At 39.9% G+C, this 22,140-nt stretch overlaps 1 protein-coding gene across 1 annotated transcript; it reads left to right on the top strand.

Annotated features, from left to right (window-relative positions):
• The first annotated feature begins 576 nt into the window (after positions 1–576).
• GLO1 (glyoxalase I) lies at positions 577–21,786 on the top strand. The gene is made up of 6 exons (XM_003404208.4): positions 577–741; positions 13,219–13,301; positions 15,622–15,762; positions 16,994–17,061; positions 17,693–17,782; positions 21,106–21,786. Exons 1-6 carry the CDS (start codon positions 658–660, stop codon positions 21,198–21,200), a joined length of 561 nt encoding a protein of 186 aa, XP_003404256.1. The 5' UTR covers positions 577–657; the 3' UTR covers positions 21,201–21,786.
• The last annotated feature ends 354 nt before the right edge of the window (positions 21,787–22,140 follow it).

Raw genomic sequence — 22,140 nt, 5'->3', positions numbered from 1 at the left:
GACTTAAATCTCATTTAATCTTCACCAAAACCGTGTAAAGAAGCTCAGAGAGGGTCAGTAAATACCCCAAGCTTATAGAGCTAACAAATAGTGGAACCAAAACTTGAATCTAGGTTTTTGACTAAACCAGAGTTGTTTTCATTGTCTCGTGCTGCTTTAACTGAGAAAACAAAGACTTTGGGCCCTAATAATTTAAAAAGAGTTAACTCCCAATTCTCACTTTCCATCAGATTCCTAAATCCTTACAAATTTTCTACCAAGTTGCAACCTGGAGGTATGGGTGGTTACTGAAGTCTAACTAGTAAACACAGACAAAATTAGGTCATGAACTAACTCTGAAACCACGCTTTCTAGCCGACAAGATTTTGGACTTTTTTTTTTTTTTCTTTCTTTAGAGTGCTCGCCGCCATTATGCGTAAGGCATCTTGGGAGCTGTAGTCCCTGGGCGTAGAGCCCTTGCGGCCAGAGGCGCTGACTCACTGGGACCCAATTAGCAGAGAGCCGACTTGCTATCCGCTCAGCGATTGGCTGGAAGTCGGCGGTCGCCAGCCCGGCGGAGCGCTGCAGGGGCTTGTAAAAGCAGCGTCAGGGCTCGGGTGGAGTGTCAGTGTCGGCTCAGTTTCCCGGGTTTGTCGCGTGTGTTAGAGCAGTGCAGCCATGGCAGACCCGCAGCTCGCGTCCAGCGGCCTCACCGACGAGGCCGCCTTCAGTTGCTGCTCTGACGCGGACCCCAGAACCAAGGTGGGCCCAGAACTTGACTCCCCCGCCTCGGTACCCAGCGTGGATCGGCTGTGGCGCCGGGAATGAGCAAATACCGAGGCTCTCCTGGGCCTGGCCCGGGCTGCCTTCGAATCCCTTTTGGCTGCCCCATCAGGTCCGGTCCCCCCGCCTGCAGCGGACGGGAGTGAGCTGAGAAGAGGGCTGATGGGTGTCTGGTGGGAGGATTCGTGGAGGCCGCCGCCATGCCAGGGAATCCACTTCTTCAGGTCCTTTCACAGTCTGCGACCGTACTTGCATTAATTTCTTTATTTTGCCCGGTAACTGGAAGCCGCGGCTGGCCCAGGGTCGGGCTCTTTATCTGTGGGTGTGCGTGTTCCGCAGGGCAATTGCCTTGCCTATAAGAAGAGCAGTTTCAGAGCTCCCGGTGGTAAGTTCAAAGGTCCCTGCGCACGCTGGTCCCTCTCAGGCATTATTTTAACTGTCCTGGTTCCAGGCTTAAAAAAAAAAAGGCTTAGCTCCGCACTAATTTGATCTCACCGAGTTTAACTGCGCCCAGAAGTTCTCTTTGCTTAGCTTTTACTCTTGCTCACGGGCCACACTTCTGCCCTCCCTGTGCGTGGTAGCTCCCAGGCTACGGAGTCATGGAGCTTCGATCTGGGGGGAAGTAGAAATTCCATCCTCGACCCCCTCGTTTTACAGCTAAGACCCTGTAAGAGGGATGGCCTGTTGCATATGAAGGCTCTCACCCCTGGGGCTTTGCTTAACATGTCTGTACTAGGAGTCAGTGTAATCACTCAGGCGTGGTGCCTCGGTGCGTTGTCAAGATTAGACACAGCACAAAACAATTTGTGTGTAAATTTTTGAATGAGAAACTAATCTGCGCTATAAACTTTCAACTAAAGCACGTTAAAAAAGAAAAAAATTAGACACAGCAGCCGCCCTGGGAGTTTATTCCGGTGTACTCATCAGTGTCAGTAAACGCCTTTGTGTTTACTCATTTGGCTGCGTCATTTGTAAATTCCTTAAAGACTGAATATGTCCTTTATGCAGACCTCTGTAGAGGAGCAGATGATCGATGACTTTAGTCTCTGCCTGCCCTTTGCCTTCAGAAGAGTCAGAAACGTCTAATTGCTTAAGCTTTTGACTAGCACCTTGTACTTAGGAAAAATATTTATTATTATATAGGAAAAATATTAGTCACCACAAAATTAAAGTGTGTGTGTGTGTATATATATATAGACACACACAGTTTTGATTAATGGCTGAGCACTTAACCGTTTTCACCACCTGGGAATTCCTCCCCTAATATTGACACCTGGTTATTTCACATAAGATAAATTGAGTCACTCAGTGTAAATTAATTTCCCCCAAATAACCGGGGATTTCATTGTGTACTGGGCTTTAAAAAAAAAAAAAAAAACTATTTCAGGGAGATGTTTATACAATTTATTAAATATGCTTCATTGCATTCTTAATTTATACTCCATGTTATCTAAAATTTTCCTGATTTACAGTAGTGATTTTTTAAGATTCATGAATTTTTGTGCTGGAAACATGACTTGGGGGACATAAAATGGAATACATAATAATAGTTGATATATATTGAGGGGTATATGCCAGGCCCTGGATTTTTAAATACATTATTTAATCCTCTTATATGAGGAAATAATAATTATTGACCCCATTTTACAAATAAGGAGACTTGGGCACAAAGGTATGGAGTAACTTGTCTGGGGAAGAGTCCACACAACCAATTTCTACCCTATTCTGCTTCTGGGGTGCTGACCCAGCAGAAATTCTGGAACTTGTTAGGAAGAAAAATTTAAATACATAATTGAATTAAATTCAGCCTAATTGTTGATTGCCTGCTATAAATAAAGTACATGGTAGGTACTCTGAGGATTCCAAGAGAGTTGTTAGGAAGATGAAATGTATCAGCATTCTCTAAACCGTGAAGAGTGGTACTATTTAAGGTTGTATTTCAATTGTGGACATCAGAGAAAGCCTCAAGGAGAAGGAGGCTTTGGGCCAGGCTTTGAAAGATGGATAGGATTCCAGCAGACAGGTACGTAGGACGGCATCTGTGGTGGGATGGCAAAAATGCAGTGCAGGATGTGCCCTGGAGGGGTGAGTTAAATGCCTTTGGTTGAAGTTCAGGCTGTCTAAGCAGTGGAGTAGTGATGCAGAAGGCTAGAATGGTGGATTGGAGCCAGATTGTGGAGCACCATAAAGGACACATCTAAGGAAGGTGGATTTTATGTAGATAGTGGGGAATCACCCAGGATTTCAAAGCATTTTATAGGGTAGATTGGAGCATTCAAAGCCTGGGTGTGATGAGGCCACTTAAAAGGCTTTTCCAGAAGGTAAGCTAAGTGATAACGGTCTGCTTTGGAAAGGAGAGAGCAACAGTGGTGGAAAGTCAACTTGCTTGTTGAACTTTGCATCTTTATCATAACGGCTGAGTGAATAATGCATAGCTGTGCCACATCCAGGGCAATCTTATACTTGGCTGACTTTCTTCAAAAAGCCAAATGCTCCTCCTCCTGAGTGACAAGCTCCTGAAGATCATTCCTTTTACTGCCTTTATTGGTGTCCTTTCATACAATAGGTAATGTCCTCACTGCCGCTGTTTATAAATTACCATTACTAGTGTCTGTCTTCACATCACTCCATTTGTTTTGAACCAGATTTGTTCATGGGCAAATCGCCAGAATTTCAAGAAATGGTCTAAGAGTGCTTTAGGGATGGGTTACTGTTCTTGGAAACCTTAGACTTTTTTTTTTATTCATTGAAAAATATCTATTGAGCACCTAGACACAATGCTGAGTGTTGGGTATACAATGATGAGCAAGGTCCCAGCTCTTATCAGAATAGGAAAATGGCATCAAGGTACGGTTTTAACAGCATTATGGGCCTAGATTATTTTACAGAGTTAGAGAACTGGCTTTCCAGTGATGATAGTGGAAGGCTACTTCCTTCCCCAGCTTATTACAAAGCAGCTCCCCACCCCTTTTTTTTTGACAGTTTTACATATTAGGATTCCATTTAAGATTTGTTTGGAAAAGAAGAGTTCCACTCTTTTTTAAAGTTTGAAAACCGTTCCTCTGGAATACCTTTTTTCTTGTAATCCACCACCCATCTGTCAGTTTGTCGTGCTGTGATGGCTTGCCTGTTGCTATGATGCTAGAAGCTATGCATTGGTATTTCAAACACCAGTAGGGTCAGCTATGGTGGGTATGTTTCAGCAGAACTTCCAGACTAAGGCAGACTAGGAAAAAGGGCCTGGTGGTCCAGTTCCAAAAATTAGCCAATGAAAGCCCTACGAATCACAACAGAATATTTTGTGCTATGGTACTGGAAGATGAGCTCCTAGGTTGGAAGCCATTCAGAATACATGGTGACCATGGTGATCACAACACCAACAATTGCAAAGATTGCACAGGACCAGGCAGTGTTTCGTTTTGTTGCACATGGGGCTGTCATGATTTGGAGCTGACTTGGTGGCAACTAACAACAAAAAAAATACAATATGGAGCCCCAGTCCTATCTGAGGGTCAGGGAGAACTTTTAGTATTGGTGACACTTGAGCTGAGTGTTGCCGTATGTGGAGGAGGTAACCAGGCAGAGCTGGGTGCAGGAGTTGGGGGAAGAGGGAATAGAAAGGAGGAAGGAGGACAATGGCCAGATGGATGGATGACTGTTCTAGGCAGAGAGAATCATAGTGCATATAAAGGCACGTGACACCAGAGAATTGATAGAGGACATTCAGGAAACTACAGGTAATACAGTGCGACCTAAGCTGTGGGTAGTGGTGTGTGTGCGTGTGCGTGCGCACGTGTGCGCCCATGCGCGTGTGTGCGCTCATGTGCATGCACAGTACAGTCACTGGGTGCTCAAAGAAAATACAAGAGCTCACATTAAGTTCATTTGTTTATCTCCCCCTGTAAAGATTTCTATTTGGTAAATTATTTTATAATGCACATTTGTATATCTATATAATTAGAATACATATACATTTATTGGGCAGGTGCATGCTTTTTTTTTTTTTTTTTTAATGATAAGGGTGTAAAAAACAATTGAGATGACCAGTTTAGAGGAATAGTGACAAAAGTTGAAGCTGGAGAAGCATGCAGCAACCAGATGTTCTTGCTTTTGGGACTTCCTCCCAAAAGCAGCAAGGAGCCACTGAAGGATTGATTTTTAATCTAGGAATGACGTGATTGGGTTTTTATTATAGAAAAATCACTTGGGTAGCCGTGAAAATGGGTTGCATTGAGGTCAGCCTGCAAAAAACAGAGACTAAAGAGGCTGTGATAGTAGTCCAAGCAGGGGGTAAGTAGTGAGGGCATGAGCAAGGTAGTGATCAGTTAGGAAGGCCAGGGAGGATAAAGAGTCAGAAGGGATTTAAGCAATCAGGTCAGTAGGACACTTGTATTGGCCTGGGGAAGGAGTGGTGAAAGGAATGAAGGAAGACTCCTAGGGGTCTGACATGGACTAACAAGGGGTGGTAGAAGCATTCTCTGTTGGAAATATAGGAGAAATTGTCATTTTAATCTGTACTAAATTTGATATTTTGACCCCAGTGGAAATGATAAGTAAGCAGTTAGGCATGTAAGTTCAGAGCTGAGGTTAGAGTGTGGGCTGGGGAATGCCTATTTGGGAATCAAAAGCACACATTGGTAGTGGAAAGTCTGGGTGTGGTTTATAACAGCGAGAACACATTAGCCAAGTGCCTTGCTCTGAGCCAGGTACTATCCTAATCACTTCCATTCATTATCCCGTTTACTCTTCAACTCGACCCTGAGAACCCCCCCTCCAAAAACCCAAGCTTATTACCACCTGATCTATTCCGACTTATAGTGACCCTATAGGACAGAGTAGAACTGCCCCCATGGAGTTTTCAAGGCTGTAAATCTTTGCAGAAGCAGACTGCCCCATCTTTCTCCAGTGGAGCAACTGGTGGATTCGAACTGCCAACCAATAGGTTAGCTGCAGAGTGCTTAACCATTGTGCCACTAGGGCTCCTTCCCGTGAAACTAGGAACTATAATTATCTTCATTTTGAAGATGTAAAAACTGAGATTCAAGGGCGGTGATGATTTACTCAAGGTCACAGTAGTAGAGCCAGCATTTGAACCATACTGCCTCTTGAGGAGAATTTTTTCTCGTACTTACGTTTGTTTTTTCTCCCTCTTTATGAGAATTGAAAAGCCTTATGATAATGAGTGCTTTTAGATTTTCCTATTTCTCTTATCTGTTGTAAGAGTAGTTTGGTATGTACACTAACTAATTTAGCAAGTAATTTTTAAATATTTAAAATTTTCCTTTGTTCCTTTGGCTATTTCTGTCTCCTTTGTCTATAGGGTGGAAACCCTGGCGGCATACTGGTTAAGTGCTACCCCTGCTAACCAAAGGGTCAGCAGTTCAAATCCACCAGGCGCTCCTTGGAAACTCCATGGGGGCAGTTCTACTCTGTCCTGTAGAGTCGCTATGAGTCAAAATCAACTCGACGGCACCGAGCTTGGTTTTGGGTTTATCTGTAGGGTGAACACCCTGGTGGCATAGTAGTTAAGAGCTATGGCTGCTAACCAAAAGGTCTGCAGTTCGAATCCACCAGGCATCCCTTAGAAGCCTATGGGGAAGTTCTACTCTGTCCTGTAGGGTCTTTATGGGTCGAAATCGACTCAACAGCAACGAGTTTGGCTTTTTTTTTTTCTTTTTTTGGCTTTATCTACAGGGTAAATATACTTTTAGTATGTTGTTGGCTGGTGAAAGAACTATATGAAAGCCATTTAGATAAGGTAGAATAAATAGAAAAGGAGTAGCTGAATTCTTTTCTAGAACAACCTGCCACATTCTGACATAGGTTGAATAAGAGAAGTAAACCTAGGAGGAGGAAGAGAGTAAAAAAAAAAAAACGAAAGTATCACATCATACCATACATCAACCATATGCTCTGGTGGTCACACAGTAAAACAATCTTATTCCCTGTAAACCTTAAAAAACCAAACCCGTTGCCGTAGAGTCCATAACTGACTCATAGTGACGCTATAGATATGCCTATATTTCCAAAGTGATCTTTCATTGAAGGCGACTGAAAGGCTGATTTTTAAAAGTCAGGGGAAAAAAAAACTTTATCAATATTTGTTTTATGGGAGATACAGTGTTTGGGGGTAAACAGTTAAGAAACCCTTTCCCCTTTCAGGTGAGAATTTGACCTTTGATTAGCTCTGTTTCCCAGGAAACCAATAAAAAATGGTGCATTGCTATTAGGCAATTTTGTTTATGGTAAAATAACCTGATTGGTAAATTGCATCTGGACAAGAAGAATTATAAATACCTGATAGGCAGCCATAGCTGTCCCTTGTGGAGATTCTGGAAGCTATGCTATGGAGATTATTGGCTCCTTTGGCACACAGGGCTTCTATACCAGGGTGGTTCCCACTTCTGCCCAGTGTGGATCTTCTCTCTTTACCTGAGCTGTGTAATATAGACTCATAAAGACTCTTGTTGTTCCAAATTTAGGGCATGATAAGGGAAAGACAAAGTCAAGAATTGTCATATTAAACAAGATATGAACATGGTCTTAATTTTTTTAAACACAAGATATACTTATTTTGAACATTTTAAAACCATAGCAATAAATAACAGTAATTTTTAGGAATTACAAAAAAAGAAACTTTTTGTCTAGAACAAGTGTTTACCAGAAGTACAGAGAGTTAACAGAATATTTTGGTGATAAAAAGGAACTTCTGTTATGTGAACATAGAATAACTTGGTCATTTTACTAAAAGCGAGTCCTGTTTGTTTTGTATATCACCCATGTAACAATTTGCAGCAAAAGATTTACAAGCTTCCATTTTTTATGAATAAATCTACCAGCATTGAATATCCCCTGAATTTTTTGCCATTTATAGATTTTTTTAAGTTAATTTTAATATTCTTTTATATGTATGTATTTAGACATACATAAATATATAACTGTGTTAATGGATAATAAAATTAAAGGTTTTAACATTAATTTTGAGATATAATTAATCTTAATAGCATATTAAATAAAATATTGAAGTTTCTGTGTGGTACAGCAGTTAACACACTTGGCTGCTGACCAAAAGGTTAGAGGTTCAAGTCCTCCCGGAGGCTCCTCGGAAGAAAGGCCTCATGATCTACTTCCAAAAAATCAATGATTGAAAACTCTGTGGAGCACAGCTCTACTCTGACAAGTATGGAGTCGCCATGAGCCGGAATCACCTTGACGGCAACGGGTGGTATACATATACGTGGTTTGCCTTTTAAACTTAATCTACCGAGTGCATGCCACCGTGCCATTAAATATTCTTCTACAGCAGCATTTTAAATGTCTTAATACTTTCTTTTATCTAAGGAGTTAATTTTTGTAAATCTTTCAGAACACTGGCACATAGTCATTATATAAATGTTGCGATGAATGTCTTTGTTTATAAATTTTTGTCAGAGTTTCTGATTATTTTCCTTAGGTGAATTCCTAGAAGGGGAACATCTGGTCAGAAAATATGAACTCCTAAAGACTCTTGAGATCTAAATTCTTTCTTGAAAGATCGTAGGATAGGTATAGAATAGGATAGGGATAAGTATAAGATAGAGGTAGGGTTGTCCAACACTTCTTACAGTACTTGGCACACCATTTGTAAGCCAGAAATAATCTGTGTATGAATTTGAGTGTAACATGTATGGATGGACTTGTAATCATAAAGTCATTATTTGTACTCTAGCAGTACTAATGGTGGCAGTAGAAAGATGTTGAGGATAGGAACTATGAATGTGACCTGTGTCATTGATGGAGTAGTAAACTGGGGCATTACAGAACAGCTTTTAAAAGGTAGTTTTTAGATTTTATACTTTCTGAACTTTTTTTATTTTTAACTGAAGAAGTGACCAGTAATGTTCAATACAGCTTGATTGGAAAGAAAAACCTAGTTGAGGTATAAGAAGGGTGCAAAAGTTCATTTATTTATTCAACAAATATTTGTTGGGTGCTGGTCCCACCCTATCTGGAGCAAGGAAGAATGAAGAAAACCAAAAATACAAGGGAAAGATTAGTCCAAAGGACTAATGGAGCACAACTACCATAGCCTCCACCAGCCTGAGTTCAGCACAATTAGATGGTGCCCAGCTACCACCACCGACTGCTCTGACAGGGATCACAATAGAGGTTCCCAGACGGAGCTGGAGAAAAATGTAGAATAAAATTCTAACAACAGCAATAACACGTGTTCAAGAAAGGGAAAGTTTAGCTGATAGAATTGGCAACTAATACCCTAACGACAAGGGAGGGGACTAAAAAAGGCAAATTAAAAACAGAAGGCCAGGGACCGTCTCAAAATAGGGACAACTAATCCTAAATGATGGACTCCCTGGGTGGCTCAAAAGGTTAAACACTAGACTACTAGCTGAAAAGTTGGTGGGTCGAACCTACCCAGAGGTGCCTTGGAAGTCAGGCCTGGCGATATGCTTCCGAGAGGTCACAGCCTTGAAAACCCTATGGAGCAGTTGTACTCTGCACACGTGAGGTTGCTATGAGTCGGAATCGGCTCTACGGCCACCACCACCGCCAACAGTCCTAAATGTACCAGTAGCTTCTGTATTACATTATAGGGCAATAATTGATGTTCATAGAAATGTCTGAGTCATCAAAATAAGTTCTGTACCTTTTTAAGGCAGACGAGTAGATAGCTGAGGTTTTCTGTATGCAGTAGTAACTGACTTACAGTTTCAGTCATCTGAAAAAGCTACGTCTAGAGCTCAACCTACCTCACCAGAGGTTATTTTATGGACTTAAATGAGATGTGTTAGTTTTTTATTGCCGCTGAAGTATATTGCCACACATTTAACACTTAAACAGTCTGACAGAGACTGGAGGAACCCTCGAGACTGTGGCCCTAAGACACCCTTCTGACCTGAAAGTGAAGCCATTCCCAGAGACCACCTCTCAGCCAAACCACAGACAGGGCCACAAAATAAACAATAACTCCTGAGAGGAACACGCTCCTTGGAGCAATCAATTATATGAGATCAAAAGGACAACATTTGCCCAAAAGCAAAGATGAGAAGGCAAGAAGGTTAGAAAATCAGGTCAAAAGGAAACAGGGACTGTCACGAACAACTTTATGTACAAACTATTGAATGGGAAACTCATTTGCTCTGTAAACTTTCACCTAATGCACAAAAAAATAAAATAAGAACACATAAATGTATTATCTCACAGTCCTGTGGGTTAGAAGTCCAACACAGAGCTCAGCAGGCTAAAACCAAGGCGTGAGCAGGGCTGTGTTCCTTACTGGAGGCCGTGGGGGAGAATCTGCTTCCATGCTCATTCAGCTTGTTGGCTGAAGGTTGTAGAACTGAGGTCCCTGTTTCCTTGCTGACTGTCAGCTGGGGGCTGTCTTCTCCTTACATATGTGCCCTTATATTTCAGAGTCAGGAAAGCATATCAAATCTTTCTCATGCTAAGAATCTAACTTCCCCCACCACACCTCTCTTCTGCCTTCTTTTTATTGCTATTTGTTGAGAATGTACACAACAGAATATATACCAATTCAACAATTTCTACATGTACAATTCAGTGACATTGATTACATTCTTCAAGTCGCACACCCATTCTCACTCTCCTTTTCTGAATTGTTCTGCTCTCATTACATAAACTCACTGCCCCCTAAGGTTCCCATCTAACCTTTGGAGTTGCTCCTTCTCCTTCTTAGCAACATATTTCTGACTGACTCTTTTGCCTTCTTCTCACCCTATGGTCTCAGGTGATTACATTGAGCCTACCCAGATAATCCAGGCACCCTGTTTTAAGGTCAGCTGATTAGTAACCTTAATTCCGTCTGCAAAGTCTTTTATACCCATTGCCGTTGAGTTGACGCCAACTCCTAGTAACCCTATAGGACACAGTTGAACTGCCCCACAGGGTTTCCGAGGCTGTAAATCTTTATGGAAGCTGACCGCGACATCTTTTCTCCCACGGAGCTGCGGATGGGTTTGAGCTGCCAACCTTTTGGTTAGCAGCTAAGCATTTAAGCACTGTACCACCAAGGCTCCTAAAGTCCCTTATGGCAGTACCTAAATTAGTGTTTGATAGAATAGCCAGGGACGTATTTAACATTGTCACACCAGCACAGGTGATGAGCAGATGGGCGGTAGGGAGCTAGTCAGTGTCACTGCCCTCTAGTCACAGACCACCAGCGGTACACCTGAGGTTAAACAGGTTAGGTTTATTGCTCATTGCAACAAGGGAGAATGCACACCATGAAGAACTGTGGGGCAGGTGTTTCAGTAGAAGGAATTAGAAAGGATCTATTATAGAACTGGACTTGTGTTAGCTGGTTTTGGGAAGGGTTTAAGGAAGGAGATGTACTCTGGATTGGATGCGGGAGTAATTCTATGATTTGGTACCCTAATGAATATTATCAAGAAGAAGGGAAGAATAGACCATGTTAGCCAAACTGAAGGTAACCTTAAAGCTTTTATTCACTTACTGCTATAGTATAAGCAATAGGCCCAAAAGGAAAGGGTGCCAGCTCCCCCAGTGTTTTTCCCGTGGAATGGCACCCCTGTGGGCAGGGGTCAGGTGGATCAGGGCAGCAGCAGATCGGGGTGGGAGGGGCGTGATCGTGGAGGCAAGCTGAGTCCTCAGCTGCAGCTCCTCCTCCAGAGACGGCAGTGCACTGACTGTGCCCCGAGTCTGGTGTCGGGGAGGTAGCCTTCCCCCATGAGGCCTGCCAGTAACAGCCTTTCTAATTGCCTGTGGTCAGGCCTGAAAGATCACACACCTGATACTGCCTTGGAGGCGGCCTCCTCAAGTGACAATTCTAACTGGTAGAGAAGCAGCAGTCACTCATATTAACCAGGAGAGGGGGATGTGTGTTATTTTTGTAGTGTTCATAGTGTCTTGTTTTTTCTGCTTAGACAAGACTCAGCTTGTTTTTTTGTTGTTTTTTTTTTTCGGTCTCACTTCATTGCAGTCGCAGAGTGACTTTATTGGTGCTTTTTTGATGATGTTTAACAGGAGAAAACCAAGGCCTAACTCTGAGTGCCAGGCCAGTATCTGGATGTCAGGAGCTGCTTTTCTCTGTCCCAGCCGCTTGCTGAATCTGAGACGTTCCAGGGTATAGTGGCTGACGGAGGAAAGCAATTCACATGTTCTGGGACATGTAACTTGAGAGCCAGCTGCTTTATGTGTGATTATAGCAGTGACTGAAGAAATGATTATATTCATTGAGATCAGTTGAATAAGATAAAGTAGTTTTAGGCTTGTTTTGTTTTAAAGCTGAAAAAGCACGGTTTGGTTACTTAAAAAGTTAGGAAAATATCATTTTTGCATGCTGCTGAATGAATCAAGTACATTTATGTTTTATATGATGTGAGTTATAGGGATAGATGGCTATGTGGCTGCATAAGGAGAGGTCAAAGTTTTCAGGCGTGTTCTGTCAAGACCATAGGTGTGAGAGATTAGAAATCTTTTGGGAAGGACTCACGTGGTTTACAGACTCATGGTCTGGAAGGCAGTAAAAGACCTGAACTTGAAGTCAGAAGGCTTGGGTGATTAATCACTCTGGGTGCCAGTGTCATCTGTGGAATGGGAATATTATTAACACCTCCTATCTCACAGAGTTATTGTAGCCAATGAAGTCAAACCCCTAAGCAAGGTATTATCGTTAATGCTAATAATAATCTGAACTTTATGAATTTATACACTTGCTATCCTTTTTTCTTTCAGTCAGAATAAGCCTTCTGTTTCCAGATTTGTAAATTGGGTGGTTTCACAAAGGTGTTAGTAACTTTTTACCCTCTCAGTGATTAGGAATCTAGGATCTTGTAACTCCTTGCTAATTTACATGGTTACCAGTGAATGATGAAAGAAGAGCATTTATGCATTCATTGAACAAATATTATAGTCATTGAACTCTCTGTTTGTAACATCAGGGTCTTAGTTTGGGTTGCCCAAAAGCAGACTCAAGATAAGGGTTTAGTTGTAGTTTATTTGGGAGATGATCACAGAAAGCTCTGTGGAGTGGGGAAGGGAGTCCAATAAAAGATGTGTTAAGACTGGAATGCCACTGTGGGCAACTGGGGCTCAGTCCTACCGGGAGCCTCTGTGAGACTGTGTGGAACATGCCTCAGAATTGTCCCACTAAGAGGCAAAGAAGTCGGAATTTTTGTTTTTAATCCATCATTGATTGGGGGTCATTCCTAGGGTATAAACTCCCTGGTCCTTTGGACCTGTCTCAGGCAGGGGCCTGTTCCCGTGGCCAGAAAACATCCTGGACAGAGAGCTATAGTAGGAAGTTGTAGGTGTGTGGGAACTGTTTCCAGGTGATTTCCATGATAGGCAAGGGGGACAAAGTGGCTTTTTTTTTTTTTTAACATTGTGGCCTGTTTGTTTCTTGTACAGAAAGCACAATTAATATTTGTAATAAATGATAAAAGGTAAAGATGTTTAATACGTACTGTTTTTCCTTAGGATTTTCTATTGCAGCAGACCATGCTACGAATTAAAGATCCTAAGAAATCATTGGATTTTTATACTAGAATTCTTGGAATGACGTAAGTAAAATATTTATTGGTACCTGTAATGTTCCAGTACATGTTCTGTCATAGCTTTACAATTATAGGGAATGTTTTCAGACCCATTTAAAAAATGAATTCAGATTCGTTTTAGGAGTAACAAAGGTTCTTTTGGCCAGAAGCTCGGATCTGTGCCAGACTGGCCAGGGCTTTTGTCAAGTTTACTTCTATATCCCAGCCAGGTTCCTGGGCAACAAAAGATGCAAATGCTTGCATTTTCTTCAACGTCCTTCTCTCCAAGAGCTGCCAGCCAAATGCTTAATATCTTCAGACCCTTTTAGATGTTCTGACACTTTTGGCCTCTTATTTACCTCAGGAAAGATGTAGATATAAGAATGTATTTCTCAGAAAATGAATGGGTTTACTTAAAACTGGCTATCTCTTCTATCTTTATAGGTATGTTCTCTTTTGCCCAACAGGTAAATCTTATAATCCTTAAGACATATTTATTTGTTTTTTGTTTGTTTGTTTCCCTAAATAACATTAAGATTTTTTTGTTTGTTTTTGGTAGCACAGATACATAAAGAATAAAATTAAATGATCTTGAATTTACTGCCTAAACAACCCCCATTGACATTGGGAGAATAATTCAAGTAGTTGTACTATATGTCTATGTTTAGAAAGTTTGACCAATTCAGAGAAATACAAAATGAAAAGTGTGAGTCTCCCTTCCCCAGTCCTCCCCAAAGATAACTGCTGTTAGCAGTTTCTTGTCATTTTTCCAGAAAACGTACTTATGCATATACATATGGCATATTTAAAGGACAGAATAAAAAAAATTATTGAACGCTTGGTATTATTTACCAAGCACTTTATATGTTATTTTGTTCAGTCTCCCCAGCGGGCTCACGAGGTTAGCTTATATCCCCATTTTACAGGCAATGGAAGAAACTAAAGCTTAAAGACATTAGGCTACTGGCATCGCATTCCTCAGTTAGCAACTGGCAGAACTGGAACTCAGATCCAGGCCTGGCTGACTCTGTTTTTTAAAGAAATCCTAAAGAGGTACAACTTGACATTACACTGTAAGCCATGCTCAGCTGAGAAAAGCAAGTTGCAACAAGTTCATTTGCTGCAGTTCCCATCTGAATGGTCTGTAAGGCTTGTGCAATCTGCTTTAGTAGGTACAGAGATAGTTTTGCATGACTGGAGTATTTGAGGTATTTGATACTTTACTGTAAGTTTATTACGTTAGAGTAAATCTTCTTTGTGGTAACTCAGTGCATGGGTCTCAATGGGCCAAGGTGTATAACCTAGAAGTGATAATTAAATGAGATTTGGAGCAGAATTCTAGAAACTTTCCATTTGCTCTGCTTCAACCATTTCCTCTTGTTGATTATAAACAGTCATCTTGAGCATTTAATCTTCAGTAATCTAAAGAAAATTGTATTACATGCATCCTCATTCTACCCTATTCCTTGCCAAATAATTCTACACTTTAAACTCACTTTATAGGCCATAACTTCAATGATCTTTTTTAGAACTTCAAGATTAGTAATTCATTCACTCTTTTTCTAATATCATTCTTTCCTTTCCCACTGGCTTTCTCCTCGACCTGCAGGCATATAAGCCTTCTTTATTCTAGAGTGATTCTAGCCCCTCTGCTCTCTTGCCTGTCCTTCTTTCCGTTATCACCAACCATCAACATACGTTGACCACAGCTGCTGCTGTTTTACTTCCTCACCTCCCATCCTTTTTCCAGTCTAGTCCAGCTTCTTCTGCCCCATGCTGCTGAAACTGCTCTCATGGACCTTTCCATATCTAGTGACCTTTTCTCAGTGTTAATTTTGTTTGACCTTTCTATAGCATTTGATACTTTTAACCACTTTACTGTTGACATTCACATATATTCTGTGATATTAACCTCTCCTTCTTCCTTCCCTCTTAACACCTATCCTCAGTGTCCTTTCCCTAGAGTTTTTTTTTTGTGTGTGTGCTCATTGTATGTTTTTAAAGGAGCCCTGGTGGTACAGTGGTTAAGCACTCGGCTGCTAACTGAAAGGTCAATGGTTTGAACCCACCAGCCACTCTGTGGGAGAAAGATGTAGCAGTCCGCTTCTGTAAAGATTACAGCCTTGGAAACCCTATGGGGCAGTCCTATTCTGTCCTGTAGGGTTGCTATGAGTCAGGATCAACTCAACAGCAAGATTTAGTTTTGGTTTTGGTTTTTCCATTAAAACAGCCTCATTACATATATGTCTTATTCTTCATAGAACTTGAATATGAGTGTTTATTGATTTTAGTATGAATCAGTCTTTCTTACTATTAGTGATTTGGGCTTGTTGTCTTTTAACTTCAGGCTGCTCCAAAAGTTAGATTTCCCCACCATGAAATTTTCACTCTATTTCTTGGCTTATGAGGATAAAAATGACATCCCCAAAGAAGGAGATGAAAAAATAGCATGGGTGTTCTCCAGAAAAGCTACACTTGAGCTGACACAGTAAGTATGAGTTTTTATATATTCTACATTTTGTAAGGTGTTTTTTTTGTTGTTGTTGTTTATTTTGTTTTACTTTCTCCCCTCTTACCAATTTAATTCAAACCAGGGCTACCTAATAACCGCATTTGTAAGAATTTTGTCGAGTATTTTTACACACCCTTGTCTTTGTAAGTTCCCGATGGAGCAGTTCTACTTTGTAACACATGGGGCCACTATGTGTCAGAATGAATTTGATGCCAACGGGTTTGATTTTGGTTTATTGTCTGTGTAGCATAGATGGGGCAAGTGAGATCATCTGCCTTTTAGATAGAGCATGAAATGGTAAGGTATTTGCCCAACTGCACCTAATGAATGTTTAGGTACTTCCAGCATTCAAATTTTTGTTCCTTCATTTTTTTGCTACCTTTTTGATCCAGAAATGTTATATAATGTGTTTCTTTTAAAAGCCTTCAAACCATTTTGTAATAATTAATATTCAAAATTTTAAGGTTTTTTTTTTTTTAGGTAGACAGTGTGTTTCTAGAAATTTGTCCATTTCCCCTAGGTTTTCAAATTTGTTGGAGTACAGTTTTTCATAGTGCTCTGTTATGATCCTTTTTATTTCAGTTGGGTCTATTATAATGTCTCCATTTCATTTCTTATTTGGGTTATTTAAAATTTGAAGGTACTTTTATATTTTCAACATTTAAGAATGTAGAAATTGGTTTTCCTTTTTTTTCCCCCCCCATTATTTCATTGTGTTGTTTCTCTGCACTGTTTAACAGCTGCCAAAGAGCATTTGTTTCAGAGTGTGTGACTTAGTGTGTCCCCTGATTCAAAATGGAGCTCTGGAATCAGACAGACCTAGATGTGCATCTTGACCCTGACATAGCTCTGTGACCCTGAACAAGCAGCAGTCTCATCTGTAAAATGGAGATACTCAAGTCTAGCCCATTCAGCAGTTTTGAGATTTAATGAAGTATAAAGTACTTAGCACAATAAATGGTAGTTGCTGTTACTGTGATTGTTCTTATCCAGATGCCTGATTTTACTGGCTCTTCAGTGTAGTTAAAATCATAACTTGCCCATTTGCCCTTTCTATAGTTGAGACCTTAATACTTGCAGTAGCAGGGGTTAGGCCAAGTATATAAAGCCATACATACACAAGGTAATATTTCAACGACAGAGTGTTGCAGCTCTCTTCTCAGAATATCCTTTCTACTGGACGCTTATATATTCACTCCTTTTGTAGCAATTGGGGCACTGAAGATGATGCGACCCAGAGTTACCACAGTGGCAATTCAGACCCTCGAGGATTTGGTATGTTTGCCTGTTTGTAAATGTAGTATCTATGGATCTGTGTGATTGTGCACGTGCACCTATCTATGATTGTAATAAACCTAAAACATTCATGGGGTAATTATTAAGTATAACCAATTTATTAAAGGTATGGTTATTTTTATTTTCCACAAAAAAAAATGTTTCCCCAGACTTTTTAACTAAAAAAAAAAAAAGCTTAGTCAATGGTAATTCCAATTTCTGTTAGTCTATGCTTTTACCTTGATCTGAAATCTTTCAATAAATGTTACTGGATAATAAGCTTCAGTTAGCTGCCATATAGTCAGTGCCAACAACAAACCTATTAAGTATATGTAAATGATTATTCCTTTTTAGCATAGGTTATTCTTAACAGGTTGAACTATATATGAGCCAATATTGGTTTATTTGAAATAATTTATAATTCAGAGCAGCTGATCAATTCATTCTTCCCAGCCAATTAGATTCTTGTTCTTTAATATAGGCTTTGAACTAAATTGACACAGTTTGTTTTCAGGCACCTTATATATTTTTGAAATAAACAAGTTTTGGAAGCCACTCATGGCCCTTGGTATACCCTATTGTAATTATTTCTTCCTTTTGTCCCTGGCTTTTTTGGGGGTGGTCACCTAAGGTCACATTGGAATTGCCGTTCCTGACGTACATGGTGCTTGTAAAAGATTTGAGGAACTGGGAGTCAAATTTGTGAAGAAACCTAATGATGGTGAGTCAACTGCCTGTTTTCTTCAGGCCTCTCTTTAGCTGAATAATATTAAGGACCCACAGAGGGCACCATTGTAGTAAAAATCCTTTTGGTTACAAGCACAGGTAGTCCTCAACTGAAGAGGTATTCGAGTTACGACAAACTGCACCTATGGCCAACTGTTGTTTTTTTTAATACACGTTATCATTAGTAATATGTACTACATACAGCGTTACAGCATGTAATTTACTGAGGTTATCATTTGTAGATGTTCACTCACAGATGTTCAGTGTTATGATTTATAAAGATATTGATAATAAAATGCAATAATAATAAAAACTCAAAAAAAGAAGGTATTCGACTTATGTCAGAATTGACTTAAAATAGAGTTGTTGGAATGGAATCCCATCGTAAGTAAGAGACTACCTATAAGAGAAGTCTATTTCAAACCAGGTTAAGCAAAAAAGGGAAACTATTGGAAGAATACCTGGGTATCTTAGGAAACTAAAGGATACCAGCTAGGGTGGTCTCACAAGAGACTAGAAGCAGGACCTTGAGAGCTGTTAAAACCTAGGCTGCCTCTCCCACCCCATTAACCCCACTACATTCTCTCGACCCCACCATATTCTCTTGTTGCCCACCAGCTTCTACTGTTTCAGAGTGTCTGGCCACCCAAAAATAGATTCCTTAAAGTCTATTTTATCTGACATTAATATAACTATACTAGCTCTCTGTAGTTAATAACCATCTGGTATGCCTTTTCATCCTTTCATAACCTTTATGTGTCCTTATGTTTTAAATGTATCTCTTGAAGTAGCATACATTTAGATTTTGTTGGATTTACAAAATTATTTTACTTGGATCTCTTTCCGCCATAATAATTTATTATTTCAATTCCCTACACTGTTTCATTTTAATCTTTTTTTTTTTTTTTTTTAAATAAAATATTTAATATCCAGATCTCCCCAGTAGGATAAGAACTTGCCCTCCTCCACATGCATTATGTTACTGTTACCCAGACTGGGACATTATTGGTTTATTTATTTTTTTCTTTTTCTCTGGCCTTGGCCTTTTTTGTTTTTAAGATACAACAAATACATCAAGGTATTTGATCACCTTTTTTCTCTACGTATACATATACATCTTTTGGATTTTCCTCTGTTTTTATTTAAATACTTCAACCAAAGCTATTTTCAAAGAGTTTTTGAGGCTTTTTAGGCCTGAGAATATTTTTCTCATGCCTTCATATGTGAATGACAGTTTGATTGGATACAAAATCCCGGGCTTATTTTCCTTCAGTATTAAAAATACAGCTCTATTATCTTTTTGCATCCAGTGTTACTGTTGAAAAATCTGCTGTCAGTCTAATTTTTGGTTCTTTGCGCATTCTATCTTTTTCTGGAAGCTCTTTATGTTTGTAAGTTTTTTGCATTTGCCTTCTTCCTGGGAGATTTCCTGAACAACTGGTATACTAATTAGCTAATCTTTTTCCAAATGTACTGTTTCTGATGTTTAAGTCATCTGTTGTGTTCTTCTGGAGACCCTGGTGGCATAGTTGTTAAGAGCTATGGCTGCTAACCAAAAGGTTGGCAGTTCTAATCCACCAGGCACTCCTTGGAAACTCTGGGGCAATTCTACTCTGTCGTATAGGGTCGCTACGAGTCAGGATCGTCTGGACAGCAGTGGGTTTGGTTTTTTGTTGAAGTTGTTGTTAGTTTTTGCTATTTAAGTCAACTGTTGTATTCTTAATTTCAGCTATAATAATTTTCATCCCTAATTTTGCTTGCTTTCTTAATATTTCCTTGTTCTTGTTTCACATCGGTAACGTACCATAGTGCTCATAACTTTTACATGTTTTAAGTTCTTGGCTCATTGTTCTTACATTTCTTCTATTCAAATCTGTAACTCCTTGGTTTATTCTTTTTTAATGGTTTTTTACTCAAATTTTTGGTTTAGAGTTCTGAGCTTATTTTTCCTGCATCTACTGGCTACTCTAGTCCATCAAATGGTATGAATGAGGGAAGGCCAAATACCCCAGATCTCAGGAAGGTGACTGCATGAGCCCAAGGTGGAGATCCCTAGGCAAAAAATGAGAGCTAAGCACTTTAGATTCCATAAAACAACTCTTCCCCCTTTGTCACTCAGAGAGAAGCAGTATTAGTGGGAGACACTCCTTAGATTGTAATCCCCAGCATTGGATTCATGGAGGGTGAGGGCTGCGAAGACCAGTTGGTTCTCACCTATTTTTCTCAGTTCCTCAAAAGCACAAGGCTTCTGTACTGCCCTTATTAACTCATGAGGACATCTAAACCAGTAGTTTGAGCCCCCCACAGCTTTCACTATTTCAGTATGTACTTGGCCACCCAAAAATAAGTTCCTTAAAGTCTGTTTTATCTGCTATTAATATACGTACATCACATCACACCCTGTGGATATGTGGGAAGGTGCTGATACCCAAGGCACTGGTGGGCCCTTTTGTTTATTCTTCCACAGCCATGAGGGACTGTGTTTGGTACAGGTACTACTACCACATCCAAAAAAACAAAAAACCAAACCCACTGCTGTCGAGTCATTGCCGACTCGTAGTGACTACTACCACATAAACTAGTTCAGAAGAGTCACCCTGCCTCTCCACTCCCTTCTCTCCTTCTCTCCCGCCTCCTCTCCCTCTCTGCCCACTCCTCTCTCCATTATCACTCTGGGAGTTTCTCATTCTTCCCACCCCCATTTTCCATCTCTGCCCCTCAGGGATTGATTTTGGTGAAAGGAGCCAGAGTTAGAAGTCAGAGTAATTCGGCATCTTGATCCCAAAACAAATTTCTAAGGTCACGTTTTCCATTCAAGTAAACAACTCCAACCTACTGGCTTCTCAATCCCAGTTAAGAATTCCTGAGAGAAAGAATCTGATTGGCAGAGATGGGGTTTACATAGTACAGTGTTTAATGGGTTGTATGACCCAAGCATCTGGATGTTTTAGCTCTGTAGATAAGCCAGGCTACCCTGTAGCCTTGAGTACCTCCCTATTCTCTTTTCTCTCTAAAGTAAGACAATGTCTTTGACTACTGAAATGGTATCATGAAGGTGAGATAAATACCTGATATCTTAAAGATACAACCAGTCCTACAGTTTACTTTCAAGAGTGTTGGTTTCCAGCTATGAGTGGAAGATAAAAATTTTAGTTAGTCTGAAAAACATACATTTGGGCAACACCGACAATAGAGTTTTGTTTTTTTTTTTTTTTAATTAAAACTGTAGACAAAAAAAAATCTACTTCATTAAAATGCAAATTAAAATTAATGAAGAATATATTTTAAATTTTAATAATGAATCATTTCATTTTACAGGTAAAATGAAAGGCCTGGCATTTATTCAAGATCCTGATGGCTACTGGATTGAAATTTTGAGTCCTAACAAAATGACAAATATTGTTAGTTCTTGAAAATGCTGCTTTGAGATTTCAATGAGGATATTGTTGGGGATGGGGAAGAAACAACGCGATTTGTGATATTCGGATAACAAAAGCTTCTAGAATTGATAGATCATTGTCACAGTTTAAATTGTCCTTAAGTTTATTTCTCTCTCTATTCTTGCTCTGTTTTTCACCTAATTATTCAGTGATTTTGGTTTTAAAGTATTGCTTTAACTTATGTCCTTGAAGGTAGCTGTATCACTTTACTTTTTTAGGGAATATTTAGAACAGCTCCCTTGAGAGGGGGCATTTGCTGTCTTTTATTCCTAAATATGACTGACTTCTCTTTAAGCCTACCTTTGGATCATTGTTTTAAAAAAAAAAATTTAACATGTTTTTGTTGTGTTATCTTCTGGGGTTTCAATTCCTCAGAAATAACTTCTCACGATGGAAAGTAAGGAACACTGAACAAACATGAAACTTTATACTTCAAACAGTATAAAGTGTTTATTTTACAAAAGAGAATGTACTCTTGAGAGCAATTCAGAATTATGCTGACAAGGATGCTGATGGAAAAACTAATTTATTTTCATTATAAAGTACTTTCAAAGTTCAAGGACTAACCTCATTTATTTTAGGTTGGGGGGAGGGAATAATATTTACTGGGTACCCAGACACTAGACTGGGCCGTCACATAGTTTATCTCATTTAATCCTTATAGCTATCCTCTGAGAAAGAGTGCAGGCTAGACATGTGAAATAATTATGATGAATTGAAGGCAATGTAAACAGATTCAGGTAGTCAAGATCTCATCATCATTTTTAATATTTACATTGTGTCTCAGAACTTGGTACCTCAGAACACCTTCTTCACTAGTCTTCTGTAAAAACCTTTCTTGAGTTTGAGCACCGTCATCCCAGCCCTCAGATCTGAGTAGCACAGTGAGGGAAGGAGCAGTAGAGGAAGTCTG

Source organism: Loxodonta africana, chromosome 1 (assembly GCF_030014295.1).
Source record: "Loxodonta africana isolate mLoxAfr1 chromosome 1, mLoxAfr1.hap2, whole genome shotgun sequence".
NCBI lineage: Eukaryota > Metazoa > Chordata > Mammalia > Proboscidea > Elephantidae > Loxodonta > Loxodonta africana.
Note: the sequence above shows the minus strand (reverse complement) of the source record. Positions and strands in the feature narration are given on the sequence as shown.

Coding starts and splice junctions, on each gene's coding strand:
- GLO1 (XM_003404208.4), top strand. CDS start 658: ATGGCAGACCCGCAGCTCGCGTCCAGCGGCCTCACCGACGAGGCCGCC. Junction 742..13,218: donor ACGCGGACCCCAGAACCAAG/GTGGGCCCAGAA, acceptor GTTTTTCCTTAG/GATTTTCTATTGCAGCAGAC. Junction 17,062..17,692: donor TTCAGACCCTCGAGGATTTG/GTATGTTTGCCT, acceptor TGGTCACCTAAG/GTCACATTGGAATTGCCGTT.